Source organism: Capra hircus, chromosome 18 (genome assembly GCF_001704415.2).
Source record: "Capra hircus breed San Clemente chromosome 18, ASM170441v1, whole genome shotgun sequence".
Lineage (NCBI taxonomy): Eukaryota > Metazoa > Chordata > Mammalia > Artiodactyla > Bovidae > Capra > Capra hircus.
The window spans coordinates 1-13,050 of record NC_030825.1 but is presented as its reverse complement, the minus strand read 5'-3'; the positions used below and the strand labels follow the sequence as shown (position 1 = coordinate 13,050).

Sequence of the window (13,050 nt, the reverse complement as noted above, 5' to 3'; positions counted from 1 at the left end):
AGCACCTTAGATGGCAAAGGTGTGATGAATCTATCACCTGAGGTCCTAAAAAAGTCTTGATATATATTTGTATTTCTCTTTTTCAAATTTTTCAAATTCAAAGAGGAATTCAGCTTTCCATATGAAACAAAAGTCTACAGCTGAACTGATATTTCCAGTTTCCCTTGTCTATATGAAAAATCATCTATAATAATAAGCACAAGATAAAATTTTACATTTGGCATAATTTCAGGAGTCTCCATGATTGTGGTCTTCTTGTAATGAACAATTTGAAACATCTAGACAATGAACATACATTTCAGGAATAAAGAAATAAACACTAACACTCCCCTCACAATTTCCTGCTCTTTTGAGGGGGTTGTCTGAAATTGACATTTTCTATTATTATCAAAGATATCATTCAATTTTTCCATTTAAGTACTGGAAAAACACTAACATTTAACCCACAAACAAAAATGTTTAGATGAGAAATCTAGCAATAAAAATGAATGAGTGAGTATATCATATTCTTTTCTCACTCCACATACTTAAGAGAATGAATGATGGAAAGAATAATGACTTTCACAAACGAAGTTTATGCTCTTGATTAATAATATAGTGATGAATATCCACTCTGTGGAGGAAGTTCAAAGGGAAGGAGGAAAAAGCCATGAAAAGGTTTTTAGCTTCAAATTATGGTTAAGATACACAGACAAAATGAATTTAGCAAATGATAGTAACGATCACATAAATAACACCAAACGAAGTTTAAAGAAAACCGCTTCTACAGGGCTAAGAAATGCAATTCACGAGATTGGGAAAAGATGCAAATTTTCTCGACTCCACCCTACTAAGAAACAATCAATCGGTGCAGCAATCAAGAATAAGCCCTTTCCTAGATTGCCAGAAGAACCTTAAGAAACTCACCTCCTAACTCAGGGCGTCTTGATTTTATTTCTCTTTGGCATAACCTGCCTACTTGCTGCCCTCTCTTCCCATTACTCGGCCAGAGGGCTGGGAAGGGGGATATTTTATCCAGGCGCTGCTGGCCAGGAGAGACTCTTGCCCAAACCGGAGATGGGAGGAGGCTACTGCTGCGCTCGTACCTCCAGCAGTGACAGCGACTGTGGTCACCGCTTCTCTGCGCGAGGCCAGCCAGTTCCGCCGGGATTGGCACGGGTCTAGCCAAGATGCAACCAGGAAGGCCCCCGCCCGCCCCTCGCTGCAGCTTCTGCTGGAGCTGGGATAGCGCGCGCCCGTGATTCAGCGCCTTTCTGCTGCGTGGTTACCACGGCGACGCGCGCGCACGCGCACACGTGCCCCCAGGGATGGGAAGGCAGCAGTCCTTACCCAGCTCTTGGCTCCCAGCTCGTGCTCTAAAGACGGGTACGCAAGCCACCCAGACTCCCACCCCATAGGGGACCAAGCAGAAGGCTTTCGGGCAGCAGGGTGGCCTGCATTGCTCACCTTTCCTTCACCAACCCCTCAGGCCACCTTGGTCCTAAACAGCCTGAGGGGATAAGTACCTCTTCCAAATGCCCGGGCCAGGTTCAAGGGAGGCGTGAGCACAGTACTTGGGTCAAAGACCCTTTGCAAATGCCTCCCCCAAAGAAAAGTCACCCCAGATGCACACGTCCTGCTCCTCCAGCGGGAGCCTCTTTAGGCTTCCCATGAATTTTGAGCACGTGTTGCTTTCTAAAACGAGGATGGGAACCGGTGCTAGGAAGTATTGCATTATGGGAAGGTGATCGTTGGAACAATAGAACTCCTGTGAAAGATTCTCCCTTGCATTTATAGTTTCTTTGTAAGAAAGATGCACACATCGAGATATGGTAATATAGGACCGAAAACCAAGCCAGGACACTGCTGAGGCCTTCCTTGTACATTCCCATGACTATTAAGTTTAGAGCAGTGCTATTGGAAGCAATGACTTTGGGAGAAATATTTCCTGTTAATTTTGCTTCTGGGTTAATCTGTACCTGTCCTCCCAGCCTGATCAACTGCTATTTCCACTCTCAGTCCTGAGTAGTTTCTGACGAACAATCAATCCCCTTCTAGGCTATGCCCTGGCTATGGCTGGGCCTTGAATGAGTTACTTGCTAAACCTTTCTTGTCAATTATAAAATAGAGATGGTAATAGCATTTGTATAAGATGATTGTGGGGATATGAGGAGTGCACAAAGAACAAAAACTATTCAGGACTGAAAGAGTGGAAACACCAGTTGACCACACTGGGAGGACAGGTACAGATTAACCCAGAAGTGAAATTAACAGGAAATATTTCTCCCAAAGTCATGCAATAGCTATAAAATGACATAACAACCTCCTCTTAGAATGACTGCTTTCCTACCAGCCACCCCCCTTTTCTTCACTATTTCTGTTAGTAACTAGTGATACCCCATTGCTGAATTCTCCTTCCCTCATGACAGCGCCCAATTCATAGTTAGTCCCTGCTTCTCCCAACATGGCTCTGAAAAAGAGTAACCCAACAGGACCAATCTCTGATTCCAAGACCCTCCTTCAGAGGAAACCCAAACCTTACAAGACACTCCGTCCTTTCTCTTCTTACAGTGGCATTCCATTGTACCCCCTGAGTGCCCTTTCTCCCCACATCAAGAAATCTGATGTACTCAGACAATAAGGCTATTCCCAGGAGTCTCTAACTAAAAACTAAGTAATGGGCTTAAAAATTTTTTACATATATATATATATATATGCTTACATATACATGCAAGTTTAGCCTAGACTTTTAAACTCAGAGTCATTACAATGAGTATCTATTTTGACATATGTAATACATATAATCGGGGAACTTCCCTGGTGGCTCAGACGGTAAAGCATCTGCCTGCAATGCAGGAGACCTGGGTTCAATCCCTGGGTCAGGAAGATCCCCTAGAGAAGGAAATGGCAACCCACTCCAGTACTCTTGCCTGGAAAATCCCATGGATGGAGGAGCCTGGTAGGCTACAGTCCATGGGGTCGCAAAGGGTCGGACACGACTGAGCAACTTCACTTCACAATACATATAATATCTATTTTCACACTGAATTGTGAAAATATTCGCTGCCTCTGTAAGGCACAAACAAGAGGCCACTATCATTTCTCTTTAGCATTTACTGTGTTCCTGCTACATGCCAGACACTATCATAAATACTAAAGATAAAATGATGTACTTTTAGTACAGCTTTCCAGACTTTATCTGATCTTTATATGCTGTTGGTTGGGACATCTGTTCTTATTGAACTGCGCAATAAAAGACAAGGACGAACATTTTTTTGAAGGTGGGACAAACAGGTCTAGCATGATTCAAGTACTTTCCATATCAGTGACAAAGATGCTGCTTACCACATTGATATATAAGAGTCTGAGTTGGAATTTCAACAAGACCGGAAATAAGGTACTCAAAGCTACAATACTGAGAAAACCTGAGATTCAAAGTAAAAACTCAAACAGAGGCCCTGTAATAACCTAGAAGGGTGGGAATGGGCAGGAGGTGGGAGGGAGATTCAAGAGAGAGGGGACGTATGTACACCTATGGTTAATTCATGTTGTTGTACAACAGAAATCAAACCAATACTGTAAACCAATCATCAATTAAAAATAAACATTAAAAAAAAGATACTGAGTAGTAGTGTCTTTATTCTTGCATTAAGAGAACTATGGCCTCTGGAAAGCAGATGAAAAGTAGCTTTATTGTTTTTATTAACTTCTAACTTGTTTTTTAGATTTTGTCACTATAAGCAGTAAATGGGAAGGTATTTAACTTGGATGTTGAGTCATATTAAGGAAATGATACTCCTTTCCAGTTTTTAAAACAATTTAGTAATTATTTAATCGAATACACAGTACTACATTTTTTTTTTATATTTAGCCTGTCACTTATCCAGATTTTTTTTTTGGTAATATGAAGTGTGGTAGAGTTATTCTAACTCTTCTTTCAAGTGAATAAGCAGTTTGTGCCCCAAACATCCTTTTCCCACAAAAAATGAACTATTGCTTCCATAATATATGCTAAAATTTTAGCATTAATTCTCATTTTCTTAAACAATTAACATATACACCTCTTTTCAATTGTGACAAACCATATGTACACATTCAGTTTGTCTTTTTAAAGGTGTTTTGGATCTTAATTTTGACACTCCTGATGAAAACAAGGTTCTGCCACTTATTCCAATTATTTACCACCAGTTTTCCTTTCTGTATATTGAGGAAGTCAATTCCTGGTAATACTTGGCAGAGTGAGAAGTAATGAAAAAGCTGCTTTCTTCCACACAAAGGTGAAGCTGCAGTAGCTGTGCAGCCAGAAATAGGAAGCAGGGAATGACTTCAATTCCATCACGAGCACAAAAGCATGTTAACACAGACTACAAACAAGCAAAAGTCTTTATTTAAAGTATACCCTCTTTTGGGGAAAAAAAAAATGTTTCCTTAAAGCACACGTAGAAGTGTTCCTTATTCACCTCCTGAGAAAAATTCAGTTTTACAAGCAGTAAAACTAAATGTCTATTTCTGTTGACATATTTTTCCCTTAGAAAAAGAGCCCAATGCCTCTGGAAAACTGGCTTTAATCATTATCAATGACATAACTACAAACTCAAGTTTGACAAAAAATCTGATGGACAATAACTATCAGATTATCTGGATTTATGAAACAGTATTAAAAGATCCAATCCCAAGGACTCTGTAACCTTTTTATTTTGAAGACTTACTTAAAATATAACTATTTTGGTACCTGATTTAAAAAATAAATCTAATATAAAGGCTAGTCCACAGACAAAATGTGGCCCTGCTTGAAATCCAGCCAGCAGCTATGAACACTATTAAAAGCTCTGGTAGCCATTGTGACTTTGCATTAAGAGGCCTCATGTTTTCAACACAGGTATGCTTTAGCTTAAATGAACATTAAGATTTAGTTCTGAAATCTGAGGACACAATCCACAAAACAAAATCACAGTAGTTTTTCCTTCTGTTACAATGATCCAGTTTATAATTCCTCCTTGGTAAACTACCTTTCCAGAACAAATAGAAATTTAATTGAAATTATAATCACAGAACAAAATCACTTCAAACATTTAAAACTAGTATTTGAAAAGCAGTTCACAATATTATATCTAAGTTGCACAGAAGACCCCAGTGATCACTGGGAAATCTACCACAGTCCAGTTTTTCCAGCCCAAGCAGGTCCAAACTTTGGGGAATAATGTGGCCACCTTCCGCTGCGGCTCTAAAAAATATTCGATCAAAACGAAGCTTACAAGTAGCAGCTATTCCAAGATTAGAGTTCATTTGTGTATCCCAGGTATACTGGCAGTGCTTAGGTTTGCCCAAAAACTCCCAGACATCCAAAATGTTGTTGGGTAAACCACCACATTTGGTAACCTGAAAAGAAAAAGAAAGAACTCTTTTCAGTCTTTTTTCCCTTAAATTAAAAAGGTCTTTACCATGACTGCATCTAAGTACAATTTATACAGTCAGAATGCCACAGATTATTTGTTGATGCACAAATGCAAAACCGGGTACAACTAGATATTTTATAAAAGTATTTTACTGCATGATAATAAGTAGGCAATGTAAAGATATCAAGAGAGCCAGAGAGATCTGAAATTTGCCCTTTCTCTTCTAACATAAATAGATCCCTAATTTTGGGTATCAGATAAAACCCAGAAGACTGACAACCCATGGCCTCAGTTATTGTTATTAGTAGTTTTTAAAAAATGAACATAAGTGTAGAGAAGGCAAAACTGTTACTCTAAGCTATTTAGATGTTACCTAAATTTAGACATAACCTAAATTTAGATGTATACCATTTTATATGATCTAATAATGTCAAATAGCTGCAGTTTTATTTGAAATTTACTAACATTAACTTTTCCTCCCATTCACTCTAGGATTTAAAAGAAACTTTTATTGTGGTAAAGTATACATAAAATATATGACATTAACACTACAGTTCTATGGCATAGGATTCCAATTTCTCCACATTTCTGCCAACACTTGTTATTTTTTTAAAAAATAATAGTCATGCTAATGTCTGTGAAGTGGTATCTCATCTTGGTTTTGATTTTCATTTTTCTCATGACCAATGATATTAAACATCTTTTCAAGTACTTATTGGCCATTTGTATGTCTTCTTTGGAGAAATATCTTAATCTTTTGCCTTTTTAACTTTTCATTTTGTATTGGGATATGGCTGATTAACAATGTGATAGTTTCGGGTGAACAGAGACAGGATTCAGCCATACATAGACATGTATCCATTTTCCCCCAAACTTGCCTCCCATCCAGGCTACCACATAACAGAGTAGAATTCCATGTGTATTTTACCCATTTTTTAATGAGGTTTTGTTTGTTTAACTGTAGGAGGTCTTTGTATATTTTGAATATCAATCACTCATCAGATATATGACTTGGAAATATTTTCTACCATTCCATGGATTGCCTTTCACTCCACTGATAATATCCTTTAATGCACAAACGTTAATTTTGATTAAGTCTACCTTATCTAGTTTTTCTTTTGTTCTCTGTGCTTTTGGTATCATATCTAAGAAATCACTGCCAAATCCAATGTCATGAAGGTTAAAAAAAATAAAGGTTGAAAAAAGAAAATCTCAGAAGGAAAAGTTAGGGAAAAGTAGGCTGGTCAAATCTTTGTTCTTCTCACCTTGCGACTAGAGAAACCGAAAATAAAGCGACCTTTGCTAAACTCTTCTAATATTATTTTCTCTACACCCCTCTTTTTAATCAACATATATTGTTTTGTGTTGTCCTTTTCATATGCTATATATATACATATATATTTCACTAATAATGTAACAGCGTCTTCTGCCTCTGCTTTCCCTGTGCAAGGCAAGTAGTAGTCTAAATAATTATTCACTGAACTGCATCTGCAAGGCCACTTACAAATAATGAACAAATGAAGGTCCTAGTTTTAATAGCTTTAGTCAAAAGAAACCTAGGGGACTTCCCTGGTAGTCCAGTGGCTAAGACTCTGCACTTCCAATGCAGGAGGCCCCTAAGTGATCCCTGGTCAGAAAACTAGATCCCACATGCCTCAACTAAGAGTTCTCATGCTGCAGCTAAAGACCCCACATGCCACAATGAAGATTCAGTGTAGCCATGAACAAAATTAAAAAAAAAAACACCAAAAACACAAGAAAATCTAAATGAATTTCCACAGCAACAAACTGCCCATAAACACTGAACTGACTTCATCACTCACTTCTTGATCCCTGAGATTTGTATCTCCAGCAAATATAACTGTAGCTGATCCTGGAGCCTCTTGCATTTTCTCTAAAACCATTTTCAACTGATTCATTCGTTCCTTAGCATGCCCTCTGGTGCTTTCCAAATGAGAAGTCATAAGGCAGAGTTCATTTCCTGACACACTCACCTGCAACAAGATAAATAAATGATGAGAGCTGGAAAATGATCCACTGTTAACACTGAACTTTGTTAGCAGAATCAGTAATTATTCAATTGATTGGTTACATAGTAATATTTATTACAGTGAAACTGTATCATCAGCAATGAGCTTATCTCTAAAAGGTCAAAGAAGACTCCCAAAGAATACTGAGCAAGTACCCACTAATACTGCAAGACCTAACCCCAATGTCCGCTCCACTGTGAGCCCTTTCCCAATGTCCCAGGTCTCAGTGGCTCCCTCTTCTATCCTCCTACAGCACGCTGTAGACTGTTCATAAGGTCCCGCAGATTAAATTGCAGCCCCATTACCTCTCTCCTACAAAGCTGTTCAATCATTTCAAAGCAAAGGCGGCTCTTTTGTTTTCTACTATAGTATCGAGAGCCTGGCACATAGCTAATTCCAAGTAATGTCAATGAATGAATGATCAATGAATGAATGAGAATCACATACCGTTTGCAATGAAGATACCAACAATGTAAGATCTGTCAATATTTCAACTAATTGCCTGCACAGTCAAGTCCAAATTCTTTTATGCTGGGCATTCATGATCTCTTATAATCTGGATCCAACCTACTTTACTAGCCTCTCATCACACTACCCCTCCTCTTTGTACCCTCTACACTCAACTGAATAGAACGCTCATTTCGAGCTGTACATGCCCTCTTTCATATAAACATACCCTGCTATTTGCAATTTGCACAGGTTTGCTCATGGTGGCTCTGCCACCATGTTCTTAATGTCTATATTTGACGTAGTTTTCAGGGCCCAATTCAAATACAACTTCCATCATGAAACCGTCACTAAACAATGTGGCTAAAAGTCATCTCTTCCTCTAAGCTTTCAAGGCACATGATTACACCTCTCCTACAGCATTTATGCCTTTCCTTTATTTCAGTTACTATACATATAATCTCTCCCCTGCTAATATAGGAATTCGATGAGAGTAAGACCTATTTGGCTACTTTTTGAAAGACTCACAGAATGCAACACAGTACCAATTACAGTGCCATTAATGAAAAAAAAAAAAAAAAACTAGAAAGCAAATGTGGAATGTTAGCAAACTCATATATTAAGAAAATATCTAATGAATCAAGGATCTTTTTACAAATTTGTCTATATTTGAAATGTGTCTAAAAAATTTATTTATAAAGTTCTTTAAGACTATTTAAAAGAATCTGGGAGGAGTAAATATTTCTCTAAATACAATGTTTTATTGTTTTTTTAAGACATCATCAGGGAGCTATGAAAAAATTAGTTCATTCTTCTTTTTAAGTCAATTTAAAAAAATTACTTACATGCACACACAAAAGGTTTCTCATCATCTGTGTATTTGGAAAAGGAATAATTTCTTGGCTTTTAAACTTCACTCTCGATTTCTTCAACATTATAGCTGTGAAATATCCTTCTTCATGCCCTTCAGGTGTTTGTGGAAAAGAATGTACACTGAGAGGTCAGGGGTATTTGCAGTTTACCCAAGTTCCCTACTAAAAATTCTATTTTAACAAACAGGTACAGAATTTAAATGGATCTACATCTTAAGAGTAAACTATTACTTCAGAATAGTTGAAGATGGCCAACTAAGTCCCGACATAATTGAAGTATGGAAGAAATACAAAAATGTAGCTGGAAATATAGAAGAAATACAAAAATAAAAATGAATTTACATAAATGCCTCAAACAGTTAACAGTGCTAATACCAAATATAAAAATTTGAAAAAATTTTGAAAGGCAAGAGTATAAGACAAATTGAGGCAACTTCATAGGAACTTACTTTTAACTCTGAAAGCACCAGAAAAATCATAGTAAGTGAATAAAAAATTTAGAAAGTAAAAACTTGCAAGAAGAGAAGAGAACAGAAGTGGAGGGGCAGTGAATAAAAGCTTCCAGGTTTCTCAGAGAGCAAAGCAGATGGAGAAGGGGTGACTGGTTTATCAGAATAGAGGGAAACCAGGAAAAGAAGAAAAGGGAGAGAAGGGAGGAAGGACTGGAGAGGGAGGGGCAGGGAGGAGGGCAGCAGACTAGGAAGACAGCAGCTGGGCAAGGCAGCGGGAGGAAGGGAGGAGGGAGACGGAGGGAGGAAAGGAGAAAGAGAAAAAAGAATTTTCTAGAACCGAAGGATATGAACCTCCAGACTGAAAGGCCCTATGATTTTTTTAGTATCAGAGAGTGTGACTTCTTTTTCTCAAGCTTACTTTATTTGTGCTTTTTTCCCCTATGTTCCAATTGTTTAACTTTGATTTATCTCTCTCCTTGACTTCTTTTTCAAAAAAAAAAGACAAGTTAAATAACATAAAAATTGTCACCTGTAATAATCTTGTAACTACTTGCTTTCTTCTTTAGGTAGGCATAATATGGGGGAATAACTTCCTGTAGAAATATCACATCCGGGCTGTACCTAATTAAGCACATCAATTCATGATAAGTACCAGGTATACCATTTCATTTGCAGCTACCTATTAGGAAAATACCACAGCATAAAAGAAACACAAAATTATAGTCCTCTAGGACACCTACTATTTGATGTTTACATTGATCTTTGATAACTATAAAATGAGAAAGATCTGTGTTACTTAACACATAATACTGTAAAGATCAAATTAAAATATATATATATATGACAACTCTTTAAAGTCAGAAGAACTGGAATCACTGATCGTAGACACCCAGTAATATTAAGAGCTTCCAACTGTCTTATACTCTAATAGATGCCTGAAGTGTTGTCTCTTTCTGTCCTCTTGAAACAGTTATTATCCATGATGAAGAAAACGGAGCTCCAAGCTCCAGAGAATTGAAGTGGCTCTCAAGTGGTTCCACAGGGTCACAGAGCCAGTGTGTGGCAGATACGGATCACACTGGCAATTTTCTTTTCACAATAATAATTATATAACAAGTTTAGTAAGTAAAACAGTACCAGAAGGCTTCAAACAAAAGTCAGTGTTCCCTCTGAACCCCAACCCACAGTCCTGCTCCCAGAGGCAATCACTGCCGATTCTTTCTGATATTTCCTCTGACAGCTGGACTCTGAAGTCAAGACCAATTGCAAAGCCCATAACCTTGATCTACTACCCTCCTTGTAGGCAGGTAAGACACATTATCACTATCATGAAACAGATGTAATAATACTTACAAAGCTAAATAGGAACACACCCCTCGAGCCCTCTCTAGCAGATTGTTCATGTCCAGTCCATCAATATTCCAGGTAATGAAAGAGAATACGCTGCCATCTTCTTGCTGGACAGTTTTCTCTTCAGATGCGCTGGTTTTAGAACTAATGGAATCATTTGTTTCTTCCTTGGTTAGGTCAACACTGGCAAGAGCAGAATGAAACACAACTCTGCAACTAATCTAGAAACTGATTAACTTAAAAATCATTTTTCAAATCTTTGTAGCCCTCATTTTACAGGTAAGTAAAATTCTCTTGCTGAAATTGTATTTATGTTATTTTTATTGCAATTCATGATCAATTTTGGATTTCATATTTATTCTTAGTCTTCTTCATTGCGAAGTTGGGCAGGGGGGTAAGTACATTTTAAGAGTCCTAAAACTATCTGCTTCTGGAAGACCAAGAGTCTGATGACTACAGAAAACTAGATTCTGTGTCATGCAAAAGTCTGCTCACTTAGAACCAACTTGATATCCCCCAATGATATAGGTCATTAAAATAACTTTATAGACTACAACCCCAAATTAGATTAAGTACGTAAGATTTCCACATTTATTTGGATTCATCTTAAATCATATTTGAAATATGGTTTCACTGTGCCAGATAAGGAATGGCTACAATTCTGTTATTTGCCTCACTGAGAGGTGAAATCCAATGAACACCCTTCTCTTTGAATCTGGGCTTCAGTGACTTACTTCATCAACAGAACACAGTGAAAAGGATATTGTGGGGTTTCTGAGGTTTGGCCATTAGAAGCCTTGCAGCTTTCACTCCAGTCTTTTGGAACCTCTGTCCAAGAATCTTGAGCTCTCACATGGCAGTCTGACTGCTCTGTGACTGCCATACTGGAGAGACCCCATGCGTGGCTTCCAGGCCTCAGGCCTGCCTGACTCCACCTCTCCCATCAAGGCCTGAACATTTGAGTGGAGGGACAAACGTTACTAAAAGGTGACTCCTAAACATTTATAAAATACACACAAATTTAAGAACTAGGGTTTTGTATTTATAATTTTAATATATTGAATGCCAGAATTTTAACTTCTTTTAGAAAATTGTTTTTTATTTTATGGCCTTGCCACGCGGCTGGCAGGATCTTAGCTCCCCAGTTAAGGACTGAAACCCAGCAACAGCAGTGAAAGCTCCAAGTCTTAACCACTGGACCACCAGGGGACTCCCCCCATTTTTTGTTTTAATCAAAATATAATTAACCAGTATTGGGGACAAATCCATATCAGGTGCCTCCTGATCTACCGCACTGAGGAGGACACCCTATCACTTCTGTGTCACATAGTATAATGTATATAAAACATTATACCAGTTTCAGGTATACAATATAATGATTCAATATTTGAATATACTGCAAAATACTCACCACTGTAACTATAAACTTTCTTTGCAAATAATTTCAGACTTTCAGAAAAGAGTAAAAAGAATTCTACTCACCATTCATACAAATAAATGTAACATTTTACTTATTTAACATTTACTTGCTTTACCTGTTATTCAGAAACAATTGCATAAGTATTCTGAATGTACTGATCCCCTCGAGAAGGAAATGGCAACCCACTCTCTATTCTTGCCTGGAGAAGCCCATGGACAGAGAAGCCCAGTGGGCTACAGTCCATCGGGTCAAAAAGAGTTGGACGCGACTGAGTGCGCAAACACACACACCTAAAGATAAGGACATACATATATACCTAGTACAATTATAGAAAAGCAACAAAGGAGGAAGAAAAAGGTTCTAGGCAGAGGTGATAAATATCTTTACAAGAGCTGAAAGGCAAGAAAAAAAGACCCACTGGAGAAAGGAAAAGTTTGATATGTCTAGAATGTGAAGTTATGTGGGCCTATGAACAAAGCTAGCTGAGGAGATGGAATTCCAGTTGAGCTATTTCAAATCCTAAAAGATGGTGCTGTGAAAGTGCTGCACTCAATATGCCAGCAAATCTGGAAAACTCAGCAGTGACCACAGGACTGGAAAAGGTCAGTTTTCATCCCAATCCCAAAGAATGCTCAAACTACCGCACAATTGCACTCTTCTCACACGCTAGTAAACTAATGCTCAAAATTCTCCAAGCCAGGCTTCAACAGCACGTGAACCATGAACTTCCAGATGTTCAAGATGGATTTAGAAAAGTCAGAGGAATCAGATCAAATCGCCAACATCTGTTGGATCATAGAAAAAGCTAGAGAATTCCAGAAAAACATCTACTTCTGCTGTATTGACTACGCCAAAGCCTTTGACTGTGTGGATCACAACAAACTGGAAAATTCTTCAAGAGATGGGAATACCACACCACCTTATCTACCTCCTGAGAAATCTGTATGCAGGTCACGAAGCAACAGTTAGAACTGGACATAGAACAACAGACTGGTTCCAAATTGGGAAAGGAGCACGTCAAGGCTGTATATTGTCCCCTTGCTTATTTAACTTCTATGCAGAGTACATCATGAGAAAATGCTGGGCTGGATGAAGCACAAGCTG

At 38.1% G+C, this 13,050-nt stretch overlaps 1 protein-coding gene across 1 annotated transcript; it reads right to left on the bottom strand.

Moving 5' to 3' along the window:
* Positions 3,599–10,709, bottom strand: TDP2 (tyrosyl-DNA phosphodiesterase 2; the record flags this gene model as incomplete). Its single annotated transcript, XM_018061653.1, is given in 5 exon segments — positions 3,599–5,358; positions 7,199–7,369; positions 8,698–8,816; positions 9,706–9,797; positions 10,530–10,709. Coding segments are annotated over 5 exon segments (844 nt in total), but the record flags the coding sequence as incomplete, so codon positions are not given.